We start from the raw sequence: 19,622 nt of genomic DNA on the forward strand, positions 1-19,622 counted from the left end.
TGCCAAATGAGAAGAGGGAATCTCTAAAAGATTTTGATGTGCAGATCTTAAGTTGCGAAAGGGCTTATATACAGTATATATACAAAGTTGCAACTAAGTTGCAACTAAGCCAGTTGTACAGTAATTAATGTATTAACAAGATGATTTTAATTCACCATGCAACTGGAAGCCAGTGCACAGCTTTTAAGAACATGTGTCCTGTTACAAGTACTTGAGAGCAAACATGAGGCTGCGTTCTGAGCTACCAGTAGCGACCTAAGAATATAGGCTGGCGCTCCTAAATAAATAGCATTACAGTAGTGCAAGCTTGGGAAGAGTGAAGCTTGCAAAGCTGAATGAAAATCTTCTAGACTCAACAAACCATGCCATTGATTAACTGCTGATAAATTTAAGGATGCCAAAGCAAATTAAGGGGCCATGGTGTGGCTTTAGGTGCAAAGAATTTAATGTCATCGGCATAAATTTTATAGCTGATGCTAAAACCTAACAAAAGTTTACAAACTGGTAATAGATGTAAATAAAACTGCCCATAAAGCAGAGCCGTGTGGTACTGCAGAAGCTAGAGACAGCTGTGAGGATGAGGCAGAACCAATCTTCACTTGTTGGACACAGTCAGCGAGGTATGAAGTAACTACTGATATTCAGGATTTGGCTGATGGGGGAAGGGGAGAAAATATAAAAGGAAGTAAACTGTTGAGGTGCCGTTACCGGATGTTCATAAGGAACAGATATACATCTAGTACTGGTTATGCTGTATGTATTTCAGTAAAAAGATCATATTTAAACATTTTTCACCTTTAAGAAACTAAGCAATAATAGGAATCAGCTGGTGACTCCAGGTGCTAACAACTGGCTGGGTGGCTTTAAAAAGGCTTGATGACATCACGCTGTGCTCTGACCCCCTGTGATTTCAACTGAACTGAACTAGCCTGTTTCCCTCTGATTCTGAGTGAGCCAGGAGGTCGGGGAGGGAAGGTCCTATCTGTGGCACAAATTTGAATGAAATTGTAGGAACGGTTTGGAAGTTATATGATGGGGTTGTGGGAAGGGGTAGAGACATGGGAAACCTATAGGCTGAAAAATAGTCTTCATCCCTGGTAATCTGTGGAAGAGTGCAGGGCACGGGGAACATAGGTAAAACTTCAAAAGAACAACAGATGTTTAAGAGGTGGCATTTGCAAATGTGTGTTGAATTCACAAAACTATCTAGTGTCCTGTTAAGTCAAGGAATATATAGTATTGAAATGTAGATGCTAGCACTCAATCTCTTTCAGATCAGATTGTAATTGAGAACATGGCCAGCAGGAGAAATCTAAAACAGCTGAGCACTATTGGCAGTTCATACAAATAACTATCTTATTTGCCTAATATTTGTCATACTTGATGAAAATTACATTCATTACTCAAGTTTTCTGTCTTTTGAAAATAGCTTCTGGAGATGCGTGTATTATATGAGTATGTATGCTTACGCGTGAACACATGCAGTGCATTGAAAGGGTGCATGGGGAGTGGGTTGTAAAGCTCAGAGAGACCTCATATCTGAATGCCCGATGGCTAAGCTAATGCAAGCTTTTAATGGCACAAGGTTTTCTTTTAATCATTGGTCTCTATGTGCTATTTATAAAGGGCACTTCACTGTAAGAAGCTGTCCGTATGCACTAAGTCTATAAGTACTTCAAAATCGGGTAGCACCAATGCTGAAAGCTATACCCGAAAATTGTACTTATCTTGCAGTATTATGTCCGTCGACAAGCCTTGAAGTAATGTTGGCAAAATGGTGAAGTCCGACATTGTTCCGACACTGAATGTTTCGGAGAGAGCCTCCTTCTTCAGGGGGTCGGGTACCACTGTTGCCGGCTCTATCGTTGTACGGAGGTACTTTACATTGCTGCGAATAAGATGAGTACAAAAGAATAAGTGCATATATGATCCCACTCAGATTAGGGTGATGGCATGGAGATACAGAGAAACACTTACTAGTGCAGAAGTTATTTATACAGCAGCGCCAATGGTGTCTCAATGTGGCTCTGTGAATAAAACAGTATGCAGTATATGATGATGAAACAATCAATGTCAGTTTTATACCGAAATAAATACCTGGTCCTCACATATTACTGACTTTCAACGATGCTGGAATGAAGTCAATCGCTTGGCCGTGAAACATCTATCGGCGGCGAAGAAAGAAAAGACGCTGACATTTAAGGATGAAAAAAGACCGCCATATTGGTGAATGTGTCCTTACAAGGGCATATACGTCACAGTCGGCGCCATCTTGAAATGGAGACTAACCAAAAAAGGAAATTGACGTCATCGGACGCCATATTGAATACCTCTCAAATCGAGGACAGCCCCGGAGCTGTCCTTAAATGGGCATATACGTCACTACCAGCGCCCTCTTGTAGGGAGAACGATAAATCTGGATGGCATCTCTAAAATTCAAGGCTATGGAAAGGAAGTAGACCATAATGGAGAGGCATATGGCCAAGGTTGAGGAAAGGGACTTAGATTTTTTCGTTAAGACCTTGTGGTTCCACGGATCGCAGGCGATAAATCCATTGATGCTCCTTCAAATTCAAGGCTGAAAGCCTGTCACCACCCCTCCATGTGACCTGCTCTATGATGAGCCATTGAAATTGCTCAAAAGTATGTTGGAAAGTGACACAATGTTGCACGATGGGGGCCTTGAGGGCCAGGTTCTTGATCCTGCTCCGATGTTCGATGAGTCGGATCCTGATTTTGCGTTTGGTCCTACCCACGTATATTTTGTGACATGGGCATAGGAGTCCATAAATAACAAAATCGGAGTTGCAGTGAACAGAGTGTCGCCGTATAATTCACACCTGGGTATTTGGATCTTGCCATTCAATACCTGTGATTGCTTGGGTGCAAAAACTGCAATTCCCGCATTGTGTTTGTCCTGGAGGGCCGAGTGCCTGATCAAAATCTTGGGTGGCACGGACCACCTGTTTGATATTATTGCCCCTACTGTATGCAAACATGGGCAATGTGCCAAAAATCTGATGGGGGCTTAAGACATGCCAATTACGCTGAATGGACTGCCTGATCTGTTGGGTAAGGTTGGTGTGTTCCAAAACACAAACTAATTGTAAAAGGGATTCACGAGGAGAAAACTTGGCCCTTTTGAAGGCCCTCTTGATTGTACCTGCCGGGTATCCTCTTTCCCGGAATCTGCCACTCAAGGCTGCGCTTTGCTGTAAAAAATCTTGTGGGTCAGAGCAAATCCTGCGAATGCGGAAAAACTGACCCACAGGGAGTCCCTCCTTGAACCTACGAGGGTGGTGACTTTCAAATTTTAAGAAATTATTTCTGTCGGTGGGTTTCTTGAAAAGAGATGTTTGAATGGTACCTGAATTTTTGGAAATAAGAATGTCCAAAAAAGATAATTGTTCTTTATCAAATGTCATGGAAAATTTGAGATGAGGGTTTGTAGAGTTTAACCATGAGTGAAACTCGAAAAGTTGTTGTTCGGAGCCATTCCAGATGAAAAATATGTCGTCTATGTATCTCGACCACTGAGTGATGAATTTGAAAAAAGGTGAAGGATATACTACTGTTTCTTCGAATTTGGAGACATACAAGTTGGCGATGTCGGGGGCAACTGGGGACCCCATCGCCACCCCATGGATCTGAAGGAAGTATTCCCGTTGATAGGAGAAATAATTATTGAAGAGGACTAGTTCCAATAATGACACAAGAAATTCTGTGGGAACGCGTTGGGGACATGTCCGATTACTCATGACATCCTTACCCAGCATCAACGCCTCCTCTTGTGGTACGTTAGTATAGAGCGATTCCACGTCCAAACTGACTAACAAAGTTTCATCCGATACTGAGGGTATGTCCTTAAGTTGCCTTAACATATGAGATGTGTCTTGTATGTATGATTTTGAAGAACATCGGCAGGTTGAAGAAAATGATCTAAAAACTTGGCTAACAGTTCCAAGAGTGAGCCGTTAGCGGATACAATAGGACGACAGGGAGGGTTAACCAAGGGTTTATGTACCTGGGGTACCCCATATATCACCGGTGTTCTGGGGAACTCAACATTCAAGAATCTTAACTCTTTCGAAGTGAGAAACCCAGCCTGTGAGGCTATTTGTAGTAAATCCTGAATCTGATGGAGAAGGCCTGCAGTAGGGTCTGCTGAAAGTTTACGATAGAACTTACAATCCTCAAGTTGTCTATAGATTTCTTGTTGATATGTGGCATGATCCATGACTACCACAGCACCACCCTTATCTGCGGGTTTTATAATGATGTCTTTATTTTGTGCAAGTCTCTTCAATGCGTGATTCTCACCTCTAGATAAATTATAGAAAGTGCGCCGTTGATGTGTCTTGATATTTATTTATTTTATTTATTTTTAATTTTTATATACCGAAGTTCTTGTATCAGATACAAATCACTCCGGTTTACATAAAACAGTGAGATGCCCAAACGGAAGGGGCTTTACATATAACTATAAGATATGGTGATATGATATGGGTGACATCTTGCAAAACCAAAGTTTGAAAAGCTTTAATCTGTGGGTCGACGGGACCTGGAGGGAGCCAACGAGATTTAGGACGCACGATAGACATATCTTGAGTGACATCTGCCATGGAGAAATGAAGCTTGATCATGAGGGATCGAAAAAATCTATGTAGAGCAATCCTGCATGAAAACAGATTATGTCTATTGGTGGGGACAAAAGATAATCCCCTATTGAGAACTGATTCTTCATCCGATGTTAAGGGATAGTGTGATAAGTTAATTACTGACGATTGGATTGAGACCGGGTAAATGGCTTGTGCCATAGAACGTCTTCGTCGCGGGATTGTTGGTATGTGGTTTTCTTGCCTCGAGATCGTCCGGGTTTGGGGGGATATTTGCGCTTGTCTAAAAAAGACTTACTGCGAGTCTCTGGTTGAGCATCAGATCCATTTGAGGACTCATCAGAGTCTGCGAAGGCCACTTTCTTGGGTTGAGATGTACCTTCCTTGTATTTGTTTAACCAAACATAGACATTATCTTCATTGTAATCGTTCTTATCACGATTAAATTTGGAGATTTTCCTCCGCTTAATATCCGTTCTGAGCTTTTCAGTGGATCGTTGGAGTTCCTCAATGGATGCCTGAGCAATTTCCTCAGAGGTACTTTGTTTGTATTCATCCTCAACGACAATAATCTCTGCTTTAATCTCATCCATGACTATTTTCGTATATTCAATAATTAACAACATCAAGTCCAGGGAGCACTTGTTCAAAATGGCAACCCACTTAGAGAGGAATTCTGGTTGTTCAGTGAACATCAAGGGTTCTTTATTCATTCTTAAACCCCTTGGAATATATTGTTGTTTAACATATTCAATTAGCGTAATGCCATGCAATTCAGCACTGACATTCCTTTTATGTAGATTAGTGAGATCGGCCAATGCATCTATGGCTGGAGGGGGAGGGGCCGAATCGGAGAATAGAGATTGTTCCTGGGCAATATTTGCCACATGATCAGCTGAATAGCTAAAAATGTTTCTCCAATCTGAAGCTGCCATCGAAAACTGGATATTTATCGTATCAATACACAGAATAAAGAATCCACAAAAAACAGGAAGTCAGTAGTGAAAACTACAATATATAAATCCTGAGACACATGGGGATTGGGTTGTAAAGCTCAGAGAGACCTCATATCTGAATGCCCGATGGCTAAGCTAATGCAAGCTTTTAATGGCACAAGGATTTCTTTTAATCATTGGTCTCTATGTGCTATTTATAAAGGGCACTTCACTGTAAGAAGCTGCCCGTATGCACTTTAAGTCTATAAGTACTTCAAAATCGGGTAGCACCAATGCTGAAAGCTATACCCGAAAATTGTACTTATCTTGCAGTATTATGTCAGTCGACAAGCCTTGAAGTAATGTTGGCAAAATGGTGAAGTCCGACGTTGTTCCGACACTGAGTGTTTCGGAGAGAGCCTCCTTCTTCAGGGGGTCGGGTACCACTGTTGCCGGCTCTATCGTTGTACGGAGGTACTTTACATTGCTGCGAATAAGATGAGTACAAAAGAATAAGTGCATATATGATCCCACTCAGATTAGGGTGATGGCATGGAGATACAGAGAAACACTTACTAGTGCAGAAGTTGTTATTTATACAGCAGCACCAATGGCGTCTCAATGTGGCTCTGTGAATAAAACAGTATGCAGTATATGATGATGAAACAATCAACGTCAGTTTTATACCGAAATAAATACCTTTGCTCAGGCTTCGGCTTCGCCCTCATCTGTCAGGTCAGATCCTCAGCTGGTGGCCCCTCCCTCTTCCACTCCTACGGTCATGCACCAAGGCACGTTTCATGTCGCCACAGGTTTCCCTGACAGGAAACCCGGATGGCAAGGATGATGAGGCGGATCCTGATTCCTTAGAAGATGGAGAAATTCCTCCTAGTTTGGAGCCATATCGGACCATGTAACAGTTTTTTCATAAAGATGAGTTGCTGGCCCTGATTTCCCAGACTTTGCAGATGCTGGGAGTGCCTGGGGCGGATCTTAAGTCACAGCAGAAGAATAATAATCCCATTTTGTTTTCCTTGTGCAAAGGTTCTTGCTTTTTTCCTATTATGGATGCTGTTCAAGAGCTGATTGATCTTGAATGGGACATCCCAGAAGCAAGTTTTAAAGGGGGCTGAGCATTGGAGGGTTTTTACTTTCTGGATCCAGTTGAAAGAGAGCATTTGCATTTTCCCAAGCTGGATGCGCTGGTTTGTGCCATCTCTAAGCGAATGACTATTCCCTTAGAGGGGGGAGCGGCCTTGAAGGATGTACATGATAGACGGATTGAGTCTATCCTTAAGCAGACCTTTGATGCATTGGCAGTGAACTTATAGATTGCTTCCTGTTACACTCTTGTGGCCTGTTCTTGTCTGCTTCTCCCTCAGGAGGTAGATGATTCTGGGGTCAGTCCGAGAGCAGTTATGGAACCTGCTGCTGCTTTTTTAGTAGATGCGAATTGTTGTGATTTGGTCTATATTTCGGCCAGAGGAGTGGCTTCGGTGGTGGCGGCCAGACGTCACCTGTGGTTGCGGAATTGGTCAGCTGACACTACGTCCAAGGCTAATCTTATTAAGTTGCTATTTAAAGGCTCGCTCTTGTTTGAGAGTGAGTTGGAAAAGCTGGCCAGAAACAGCTCGATACAGTAAAGTGGGGCTGCGGTTATCCTGCTCCTAACTCGCTTTCTACTCACTTTTCGGCCGCGTTAGTCCAACCCGCGATACACTATCCCCTTTAACCTATTCTTACCGCCTCTTTAAATCCCCGGGTAACCCCTTCCGCACGCGGCATGTATATCAGATGTAAACGATCGAATTAGCTATTCCCTCCCATACAGTAACGCGTGCCCCGACTATCGCTATTTTACCCTGCCGTTTTGCCGCGCGTTTAACCTGCTAACTTACCGCCTACCCTTACCCCTGCGTTAGAGGCAGGGGTAACGGTAGACGACAAACTTTCCCCCAAAAGAAACCGAAAATCCCCTCTTCCCGAAGCGGCTCGACATGTGGCAACTTACCTTTTGTTGCTTTTCAGTCCCTTCCCTTCTCTGTCGCCCTCCGGAGGGGGCAGCCGACGGCGAAAGCGGCTCGCAGCGGTGCCCCCCGCGCAGGTCCCGGTTCTCCTGGCTCGGCAACAGCTAGGGCTCCATCGGCCAGTCGATTTGGGCGCTCCAGGCTAACCTCTGCACAGCTCCCAGACTTTGCCAAAAGATGGCACCCAACTTGCCTCCCCTCCCCTTACAGCGTCCATAAAATTTATCTAGCACGAGTCTGGAAACCCACCTTACTAGCCCTCCCCCCCTACACAGCACCTAGAAATCTGCCCAGTGTACCCCAATCTAACAATTCTCACTGTCCCCATTATCCAAAGTACGCCGAACACTACCATCACCTGCGATTCAACCTCCATCATCCAAACGTACTTCAGACCCGCAGTTCATTTCCTCCCCTACACATACCCTCCAAACGCACATAGACTGGCGCGCTTTCATTGGCCGGAGCGCCCGTCAATTTGGGCGCACCGGCCAATGAAAGCACATAGATGGGCGCGCATGACGCACGAAAAGAGTGCCTGGCATAAGACCAACAGAGGAAGCAGTACAACCAGGGTCAATCTTAGTGTAGGGTGAACCGGAAGAGCACCCAGAGCACTGAGAGAAAAGGAACCTAGTGCTGCTGACATCACTTGTTGGGCTGGGCAAGATCTGCATACAGCCCACCCCCAGCCAGGCACAGCCCTTAATCACCGGTAAACTGGCCCAGCCTCCCAGAATGAGCGGCGGGGGTCACACAATCTCGTAGCTCACGCTGTGAGACCGGCTCTGCGCAGCAGAGGAATCTGATTACCTATTAAGTGCTGCATCTCCTATGGCCAGGGGTGAACCCAAAGAACAGCTAAGGGATATGGACATCGGGAAGGGAGAAGATTGAACGTATTGGGAATTTGAGCGAGATGGGAAGACCTACATTTTATTTGAATTATTTTTTTTTTTTACATTTGACATTTAGGGGAGGTGGGGGCAGGGAGATGAGGGAGACCAACATGGAATGGTGGTAGGAGAGCAGGGAGATTTACATAATATGGGGTGGTGGAGGAGAGGGGGCTAGGTGGAATACTTAGATCTTATGGGTGGTGGGGAGCAAGGAGAGGGAGACTAGATAGGCATGTGGGGGGTGGGAGAGAGGCTGTACAGGGAGTGGTAGACTTCCATGGGGGGGGGGGGGGGGGTCAGGGAGAAAACCTACATGGCTTGGTGGGTGGGGGATAGGGGGAAGGAGAGATGTCTTGGGATGAGGACATTAAGCGGACGATTTACAATAATGCGTTTTTCTGAAAATATTGTATTCTTTTAGGAATTTATTGTGACGATGTTGGTAATCTGACAGCCAGACTTCAATATGTCATAGACAGATAAGCAGCACTGCCTAATCTCATTCCTCTGGAATGGAGAGAGAAAAAAAAAAAAACCCAACAGAAAACCAGATAACTTTCAAAGATTTGGAATGATTGTTACTTTTTTTTTCTAAATTGTATCGATTGAACTCTTAATTAGTGTATCTGCTGTAAAAGAGCAGTCACTGGTAGAAAATTGGAGCTCTCCTTTAACCATTGCTGCGTGGCACTACAGAAGCTGCAGTGAGAACCTTTTTACCTTTTGCATCAGGACTGCATGATTATTCTGACAATGGAAGTAATTGATCTCCTGTGTAATAGTGTAGAAGCACATTTTCTCCTTTAATTTTACTTATTAAGTTTGCTTTTCCAATAAGTGTGCCAAAATACCTTCACTGTAAGTATTTTCCAGCTTCCAAGATTTTTGCCCTGGCTTTTGTGGCCAGCCATTCCTTCTGTCCTGCGACTGTTCCCTGTCCTTGCAACACCTGCACTGGTGTTTTAATAAATTGACTTATTTTTGTTGTACCTGCCTGAAATGTGCTAATTATTTTGGTATCCTTGTGGCAACTGAAAAGAAGGGACTTATGTGACCTTGAAAAGTTTACAAGCAACATTCTTTGTCCAATAAAAGGCGTCACAGTGGGAGTCCTCATTCTGAGTTGTGTCTTTACCTTATTATAGTGCTTTACACTCCATCAGCACTGTTGAGCAAATAGTTGACTCAGTGGCAGTGTTATGCAACCCCCATTCCATTTTCCGGGTCAGCTGAGGCTGCTTCAGAGGAAGCATTCACACCCTTGGGAGGTGAGGGCAGCAGCAGACATTATGCAACAGTGACATCTTGTGGCCGGGTTTATGGCCCATGCAGGCAGGGTTCAAAGCTGATGGGAGGTGATATAAAATAGAGGAATAAATCCTTGGGTAGCTGCAAATAAAAAGCTCATGGTACCAGAACCCCTGCCCCAGTTCCAATTGAGCTGGAAGTCCAACTGCTGGTTCAAAAAAAAAAAAAATAAAGTACAGAGTGCTTTCATTAGGAAGGAAATATTGTCTGGTGGTTAGTCTATGTAATTCAGAAGCTCTGCCACCGACTCCCTGTATAACCCTGTGCAGGTCACTTCATCTCCCTGTGCCTCTGGGACTCACCTGATAACAAGTCCATTGGCTTAGTCTTGCTTTCCCAAGAAACAAATTAAAAATGAATAGCATAGCATTCAGTTGTTATTTTCACAAAATGAAAATGGGGTGCAGAGTGATCAGGCTGGGAACCAGGAGTCAAATTCTGGTTCTGCTGTTGATACTCAAATTTAAGTTAACTACAGTTGCCTCAGGTACCTGTTTAGAGTGTAGGTACTTACTGTACTTGATTGAAATGTGTTATATAGAGCTCCTTCCAGAATGCCAAAATAAATAAGCTGTCATCATCTGCATCACTGACTACAACATTCAGTCTTCATTCACCTGCCTCTCAAGTGATTTTCAGTTGCATTGTAATCATACTGGAAACACAAAGGGCTTGCATGTCTGATTCATCTGAGGGAAACTTAGTTACTGTGGGGGCCCCTTGTCTTATCATTTGCTTTAAACTGTTTTTCCTGGTCAACAACTACACTATTAAAAAAACAAAACCTTATGATTACTAAAATCAGTGAGTACAGTTCTGTAGGTAAATTCTATACATACATTAAAATGCACATCCACACAGTCTCATTTGTTGTGGCTTTCCTGTAAGTGGTATTTTGCATATATTTAATAAAGCTTTGATTGAATAAAGCAACTTGTGTTCCCCTCTTCAGAAAGGATATGGCTATAAAGGAAGTAAATTTCATCGAGTGATAAAAGATTTTATGGTTCAAGGAGGAGATTTCACAGCTGGAGATGGAACAGGAGGTAACACTAGCTATACTGTCCCTTATGAAAATTATTTTCAGTTTCTTGTGTATTAGTGGCAGTTTAGTAAGCCATCTTGATCAATGAATGAGGAAAGAAATTCCAGACTTCCCATTCAAGTGTAGAACCCATCATTGAGCCAGTCTCCAATGTGCATATATATATATTTCCTTTTCCGAATGTAATATATTGACCCCAAAAAAATGTGTTTAGGATGGCATTTCTTTCTTGTGTAAGTTCTTACTATTTGTTTTGCAGCTGAATATGAAATATTTTACATTAGGAAGTTTTAAACTTCGACTAGGTATGCGCAAACCCCACCAGCAATGGTGTGTGTATATAATGTGTGGTCTTCAAAGCCAATACATCATGCAATGCCTTCACCATAATTGCTAGAGTGAATTAGCTTTACTCAGCAATATAGCAAGGAGCCACGTCAATAGACAGAGATAGAAGTCAGCTAGGTCACAGTGGCTATAGTGTGCGCTGTAGCTTGGAAATGGGATGAGGGGAGAGGGTGGCACCACAGCGATATGTTCCCTATCAAATTTGACAATCTGCATCTGCTCTCTCATTCCATGAGAATACATTTTTTAGCAACTCCTCTCCCCCCCTCACATTTTCTCTCATATTCTTACCATTCAGATTTCAATCTAAGGACTCCATATAGGTGTAACCAGCTTGTGCACTGTAATACATGAATTAACCCTTCTGACACTGTCACAGGGATACAAGCTTACGCTACTGAATATACCGCTACTAGAACAGTCAAAAATGGATTAATCCATGGCATTTGATCCTTAAAAGGGTTTAGGCCCAGAGTCCTATGAAAACTTTATGATAAGCCAGGCGGGTAGAGCTTTGGTATGAAGTCTGCACCGATAACATTATTTTATACTTGGCAAGGAATGTACCTTTAAACCTGACAACAAATTTTATTTTGTGATAGCTGTCTCAGGAACACCGTGACACATTTTCATTGCTAAACCCTTCTTTCCTTTTACTTTTCTGTTGTACATGATAATATGAAAACAGGCGTATTTCTTTTCTCATTTCTCTTTTGCTAAAGGTAAAAGTATTTATGGGAAAAATTTTCCGGATGAAAACTTCAAACTTAAACACTATGGCATTGGCTGGGTGAGTATGGCCAATGCAGGTCCGGATACCAATGGTTCCCAGTTCTTCATCACCGTGACCAAACCTACCTGGTTGGATGGAAAACATGTAGTATTTGGCAAAATCCTTGACGGCATGGTATGTAACAGTATTTCTCTGCAGAGGAAGGCACTTCATGCATGAATAAGCTACTTGTGGGGGAAAGGAAGCAATTATCCATTAGCAGGTATACTCTTTTAATAAAAAGTAATAGCATGGCCATATTGTATGGAGAATTAGAGCAGGGGTTGTTCATATGGTGGAAGTGATTAAGTACTCATCATTTTTGGGCAGAAATTGTCAGGGAAAGGTAACACAAGGCAGCAGGTCCAGCACCAAATGGCAGCAAGCTCTATATTCTTACAAAGTGTAAGAACTAACCATTTCTAGACTCTTATCCATATGGCTTCTAGCTAATAGGATGAGCATTAGCATATATTCTTATGGAACTTGTGCGCCTGATGCGAAGATAATGGACCTCTCGTGCCACCTAGGAAGAGCTTTAGAGCGTTTTGGAGAAGAATGGGTAAGTTGTGGTAGATGGTACTGTGACGTAGGAAGGTATAGGAGAGAGGTTGTAGAGGCTAAATTTAGGCTTTAAGATAGGAAAATGAAAGCCAGAACTTCATGGGCTGCATTCTTAGAAATGCTCCCTGTTCCGCCTACAGGAATTCAGCGTCAGGCTTAGCTCCAGGTTCTCAGTATGTTAGGTGAAAGAGAATGGTACAGGGAAGAGAGCTACAGATTTGTTAGAAAATCGGAGAGGAGGAGCCTGACGGGGATGGACTCCACCTTAATCAGGGCACAACCCGATTGCTGGTGCTAACCCTTTAAAAAGGAGATAGAGCAGCCTTTAAACTAGATCAAGGGGGAAAGCTAGAAGAACAAGGTTCAGAGGTTAGAATTGTTTGGAAAATAGACTGATTTCTGAGCTAGGCAGAGAGAGTTTTTGTTTGCCAGTGTTAGAATTATGAGTTTGCAAGGTCACTTAATTGATCAGAGAAGGTGAGATTATTGGTTGGTAGGTATCTGTTTACTAGTTTAATTCCCATCTTCCCACCCACCCGTCTCATTTTTTGATATATAGATTATCACTCTCACTAGGAGTAGTCTTCAAAATAAGCCAGTCACTTAAAATAGTTAACCCTGATTTTAGTGATTTGACTAATTTTAGTCCTGTTGCTGGTCTTTCACTAATGAACATTAATCACCTAGTTATCAAATTAAAAAAAAAGATTAAACCCCCCCCCCAAAAAAAAAAAAGAACTAGTAAACTTAAAAACCCCAATCACAGTTAACCCTTAAATTGAAACATATCAACTCAATAACTTAAGATGCTGACAGAAGGCCAGCAGGGAGATGGGGCTATCCAGTCTTTTGCACGGAGTACTATATTACGCCTGGGGGAATTCTGCGCATAAAAACTTAATTCAGCAAAATTCTGCATACTTTATATTGGTCAAAATAAAGACTGTCATATACATTGTGTTAAGTAATTACATTTTAAATTAATATGGAAAAAAGTTATTACTTAAAGATGCAGAATTTTAAATATTTTGAGCAGAATTTCCCTAGAAATTCACTGTAAGAGTGTCCCACTCGCTCTCCCTACTCCCCTGGCCACTTTGCCCTCTCAGGCCCCAACTCCTCCAGCTGCCAGTATCTCTCCCCTCCACCTCTAGGCTCAACTTCTTCCACTCTATTGCCAGTCCCAGAGATTGACCCTGTTCTCAGTACTGCCCCTCACACAGGCTCCCTCTGTTCCTCCCTCTCTCACACACACGCTCCCTCTCTCTAATACACATACACACACCCTCATACAGGCTCCCTCACTCTCTCGCGCACACACATCCCCTCATACAGGGCCCTTTTTCTTGCATACACACCCACACAAGCTCCCTTTCTCTCTCACACATACACAATCCCTTCACACAGACTAGCACCCTCACATACACATGAGCTCCCAATCTCTCTCTCACACACTCTCCTTCACAATTTCCTCATATAGGCTCCCTCTCTCTGAAACCCACACTTAAGCATCCCCCCCACTCTCTTACCTCCCATGCTCTCTCTCACTCTCCCCTCACACCCCCTTCCCTCATATAGGCTCCCTCTCTGAAACCCACACTCAAGCATCCCCCCCATCCCCCTCATTTCCCATGCTCTCTCACACCCTCCTGCTCTCATCCTCTCCCCCCCCCCCCCTTTACCTCCCATGCTCTCTCACACCCTCCTGCTCTCTCACCCTCCCCTCCCCCACAGACACATTCTCTCTCACTGGCATGCTGTGAACGGAGCGCGTCCTGTGCCTGGCCCTTCACCTTCGCTGCAAATGGAGCACATCCTGTGGCACACACGGCACGTACTCCGTTCGTGGCATGCCAGGGTCTCCTCTGCTATTTTCTGCACAGAATTTGGCAATTCTGCACTCTGCAGTAGCGCAGAATTCCCCCAGGACTACCATATGCATGATTCTCTGCCTGTTGAAGAGAGGTTGTTCTAGGTGCATCTGGTACAAAGAGCTCTTGGCTTTTAGAGAATGAGTCAGATGGCTGGAGACAAGAGTGGCAGACCTGGAGGAGCTGAGGCAGTCCGAGAGGTATATAGAGGAGATGTTCAAGGACATCGTAGAGTGGTCTCAACTCCAGACTAGCAACACTTGTGCTGCTTTGGAAGAGCAAGGTTAGCTGGCAGGAGATCATCACCTTGGGGTGACAGGAGGTGATCCTGTAGCTAGGACCTGCCCTCCAGGTGATGCTTTATCCTCTTCCACTGAGGATCTCTCTCCAGGGATCACTGCCCAAGAGGGAAGGGTTAGCACAGCTATAGTAGTGGGCAATTTCAATTATTAGTAAAGTGGGTGGCTGGTGGGCGTGAGGATTGCACCATCTTGACAATATTTTAGAGAGTGCTGGAGAGGAGGCAGCTGTCGTGGTACATGTGGCTACCAGTGAGGTAGGAAGGTGCAAGGAGGAGGAGGTTCTAGGGGCAAAATTTAAGCTCTTAGGTAAGAAATTGAAATTTAGAACCTCCAAGGTTGCATTCTCAGAAATTTTCCCTGTTCCACACATAGGAGTCCAGAGGCAGGCCAAGCTGCAGTCTCTCAATGTGTGGATGAGACTATGTTATAGGGAAGAGAGTTTTAGGTTTGTTAGGAATTGGGGAACATAAGAACATAAGAAAATGCCATACTGGGTCAGACCAAGGGTCCATCAAGCCCAGCATCCTGCTTCCAACAGTGGCCAAACCTGGCAAGTACCCAAAAACTAAGTCTATTCCATGTTACCATTGCTAATAGCAGTGGCTATTCTCTAAGTGAACTTAATAGCAGGTAATGGACTTCTCCTCCAATTTAGGGGGAGCCTAAATTTGAAAAATGATATAGAGCAGCTTTTAAACTAGAATATGGGGGAAAGTGACAGTCACTCAGCAGTGCATGGTTTAGAGGCAGATATCTTCTTAGGATACTGGCAAAACCAAGTTAGATAGAATCTCCCGCTAGAGAGGTGGTTGTAAAAGCTAAAAAAAACCCCACATGTATTTTCATACAGAGCCCACAGCTAAAAATGACTCCAAACAGCCTGTATCAGCTGATAATAAGCAGGTTGTGGGTACATATAAAAATAGAAATACAAATAAAACTACTTTAAAAAGTCGGTATGCAAATGCAAGAAGTCTGAAAAATAAGACTGGAGTTAGAATGCATGGCGCTAAAGGAAGTTATAGACATCTGAGACTTGGTGGAAGGAGGATAACCAGTGGGAAACTGTGACACTTGGGTACACATTATACTGACATGAGAAGGGAGATAAAATTTGAGGAGGGGTGGTACTATATGTCAAGGATGGCATAGAGTCAAGCTGGATGACAGTTTTGCAGGAAACAAACTGCACTCTGGAATCCTTATGGATAAAACGTCAAAGCATAACAGGGAAGAATAAGGTAGTGGGACTATTCTACCATCCACCTGGCCAGGCAGAGATTAGACTGGCTAGTAAAATGGACAACAGAATAATAATGGGAGATTTCAATTACTGGAATATTAATTGGGTAAATGTCATATCAGATCATGCAAGAGAGGTAAAGTTCCTAGATGCTGCTTTATGGAACTGAGGAGAGGGCAAGCTATACTGGCTCTAGTTCTTAGTGGCATGCAGGACCTGGTGCAAGAGATTAAGATGATGGATCTGTTTGGCTGTAGTGATCATGATGTAATGCAATTTGACAATCGCTGGAGGGTGAATACTAAGGAAAATGACTTTAGTTGCATTTATCTATAAAAAGGGATATTATGATAAAATGAGAAAATTTGTTACAAAGAAACTGAAAGGAGCAATCCAGAAAATTAAAAACTTTAAGAAGGCATAGAAGAGGCTGTTAAAAATTACCTTCCTTGAGGCCCTAACAAAATGTATTCCATGCATTAAAACAAGGATGAAGGAAAACCAAATGACTGCCAGCATGGTTTAATAGTGAGATGAGAGGCGCTTTTGGCTTTAATTACATCATTCAAAAAATGGAAAATAGACCCAAATGAGGAAAGTTGTGAAGAACACACAGAGTGGCAAATTAGATGTATAAAAGTAATTAAGCAGGCTAAGAGAAAATCTGAAAATATTGCCATAGAGGTAAAAACTTTTACTGCTGACTCAAGTTGAGCTGCTCGATAGGGATAATACTGTGAAATCTTTAGCTCATTGTGCAGCAGAAGTCAAAAAGGCAAATAGAATGTTAGGAATTATTTGGAAAGGAATAGAAAACAAAACTGAGACTATCATAATGCACTTGCATAGGTCCATGGTGCAACTGCACCTTGAGTACTGTATGCAGTTTTGGTTGTCCCACCTCAAAAAGACCTAGAAAAGGTACAGAGAAGATCAACAAAAATAATAAAGGGGATGGAAAAACTCTCTTATGGATAAAGGCTATGCAGAATAATTATTGTAAGCTCAGAAAAGAAATGACAAGAGGATATGATTGAAATATAGAAAATCATGAGTGGGGTGGAACAGGTAAATAGGGAAAGTTTTATTTAACCTTTCAAACAGACACTCCATGAAACTAGTAACCAACAGATTTAAAACAAAGCGTAGGGAGTATTTTTTTCATCAGTGCACAATCAAACTATGGAATCTGTTGCGAGAGGATGTGGTCAAGGCAACTAGAGGATTGGAGAAGTTCCTGAAGGAAATGTCCATTACCAGGTAGACAGGGGAAAGCCGGCGCTTATCCCTGAGAGTGAAATATATTAACCATTGGGGACCTGGACTGGCTATTGTCGAAGACAGAATGCTGGGCTGAACGGACCTTGGTCAGACCCAGCATGGCACTTCTTATGTTCTTAGGTATTGTACAAGGATACTGGCAAAATGGGAAAGTTAGAATATTGTGATAGAGTGGTTGTGGTAATGGTTGAAGTAGCCCAGACTGATTTAAATAAAAAGCACACAGAATTCCTGTGCCCCTGTGAGTTCCTTTCTTAGAAAAATGAATGGTTCCCTTTTCTGTGCTCTTTTGGGGAAAGCCTGCCTTGTTCACGGTCTGGTCTGCCTTCTCTTCAGTTCTAGTTCAGTAATAAATACAGAAACCTCATATTTGTGACATTACTTTTCAATGGCATGGGTGTTTATAAAACACAACGAAATAACCCTGACATCCAACCTCTGAATTAATGACAGCTACATTATAGATAGCCGATAAGGACTAATTAACCCATGCAGTTTTCAGGCTATCCACAATGAATATGCATGAGATGGATTTGAAGGCACTGCCTTTAATGCATGCAGATTTATCTCGCGCATACTCAGTGTGGATATCCTGAAAACCCAACTGGCTAGGGATCCCTCAGGAAAGGTTTGGGAAATGCTGCCCTAGACATTATAGGCTTTATGTATTCAAATGGCATCTAGTTACGCTGTAGCTTCGTGCTAGATGCTGAGCCCAAGAAAACAAAGAAGGAAATGTTGACCCGGTGCACGTATATGTGCGCACCGATTTTATAACGTGTACGCCGAGGTGTGCATGTTATAAAATTGGCTACCCGCTGCCTGATTTTATATCTCCCGTGCATGGGGGGGGGGGGGGAATTTTACATCATGCGTGCAGCATCAGACGGGGCCTTTTCCCAGTTCTGTCCCAGTCCACTCCAGTAAAGAAAAGGAGTGGACTGGGAGGGAACTTTCTAAACCACCTGCCTCCCTTTTCCCCTATCTGCCCTGACCCCTAAACCCCCCCCCCCCCCCCCATTTTTTTTTCTGTTTTAAAACTTACCTGCTCTCCGGAGCACTAGCAGGTTGTGCGCGCAGGTCAGATGCTGGCGCGTGCTTCAGTGGGACAGTGCCTAATGGGGCTATCACAGCCCGCCCACCTCTTTTTTGCTGAACCCGTTCTTCTGCACGTTCGGGCAGATACGCGTGAGGCTGTGGGCGTTTGAAAATCCCTGCAGCGTGCGTGCACATCTGCCCATTTCACAGCACACAGTGTTTTTAAGATCTAGCCTTAAGTGAATAGCCTAACTGGCTGAGTTAGTCTTTGCCCTGTTTATACCTAACAGTTATCAGCATGAAGGGTGTCAGGCTATCCTATAAGATACTGCATATGGCTCCTAAGGAGCAGAAACCTTTTAATAACTGGAGGGCCTTCTATTTCCCAGCCCTCTGATTTGAAATATGAAATAGACATAACGCCAAGGAATGATATCACACTGATGCTTATGTGCTTTGTTTTCCTTCAACAGGCTATAGTGTACGCAATAGAGGTACAACAGACAGACGCTAAAGATTGTCCTGTTCAAGACTGTGTGATTGTTAACAGTGGCAAAATAAATGTCAAAGAACCATTTGTGGTAGAAGTAGATGACTGGAACAATTAGCAACAATGATGGACATTGCTGAACATCATTAGAAGACAAAACGATGCTTGCATACTTTTTTGTTTTTTTTTTGAGAATATCCAGGGACTCCTACAGCAAGCCAAAGCCATCAGCCACCAAAGATGAACAAGAACCAAAAACTTGATTTATGAAGTATAAATAATGGAATGAATTAACAGGGTTGATTAGATAGAAATGGTTGCAGAAAGTGATTCTAGTTGAGAGCTTGTGCATTTTGGGGCGGATTTTCAGAGCCCTGCTCGCGTAAATCCGCCCAAAACCGGGCGGATTTACGCGAGCAGGGCCCTGCGCGCCGGGAAGCCTATTTTACATAGGCCTCCCGGCGCGCGCAGAGCCCCGGGACTCGCGTAAGTCCCGGGGTTCTCAGAGGGGGGCGTGTCGGGGGGCGGGCCCGGTCGTCGCGGCGTTCCGGGGGCGTGTCGGCAGCGTTTTGGGGGCGGGTACGGGGGCGTGGCTACAGCCCGGGGGCGTGGCCGCGCCCTCTGTACCTGCCCCCAGGTCGCGGCCCGGCGCGCAGCAGGCCCGCTGGCGCGCGGGGATTTACGTCTCCCTCCGGGAGGCGTAAATCCCCCGACAAAGGTAAGGGGGGGGTGTAGACAGGGCCGGGTGGGTGGGTTAGGTAGGGGAAGGGAGGGTAAGGTGAGGGGAGGGCAAAGGAAAGTTCCCTCCGAGGCCGCTCCGATTTCGGAGCGGCCTTGGAGGGAACGGGGGGAGGCAGCGCGGCTCGGCGCGCGCAGGCTATAC

General features: G+C 43.9%; 1 protein-coding gene across 1 annotated transcript in view; it reads left to right on the forward strand.

Moving 5' to 3' along the window:
* The window catches only part of PPIC (peptidylprolyl isomerase C), a 42,534-nt gene extending 23,443 nt beyond the window's left edge, over positions 1 to 19,091 (forward strand). The window contains exons 3-5 of the mRNA XM_029619856.1: positions 10,738 to 10,831; positions 11,901 to 12,085; positions 18,723 to 19,091. Of these exons, the coding sequence (XP_029475716.1) occupies positions 10,738 to 10,831; positions 11,901 to 12,085; positions 18,723 to 18,857 (414 nt within the window). The 3' untranslated portion in view covers positions 18,858 to 19,091. The remainder of the gene's footprint in view (positions 1 to 10,737; positions 10,832 to 11,900; positions 12,086 to 18,722) is intronic.
* The last annotated feature ends 531 nt before the right edge of the window (positions 19,092 to 19,622 follow it).

The sequence above is a fragment of the Rhinatrema bivittatum genome, chromosome 1 (assembly GCF_901001135.1).
Source record: "Rhinatrema bivittatum chromosome 1, aRhiBiv1.1, whole genome shotgun sequence".
Taxonomy (NCBI): Eukaryota; Metazoa; Chordata; class Amphibia; order Gymnophiona; family Rhinatrematidae; genus Rhinatrema; species Rhinatrema bivittatum.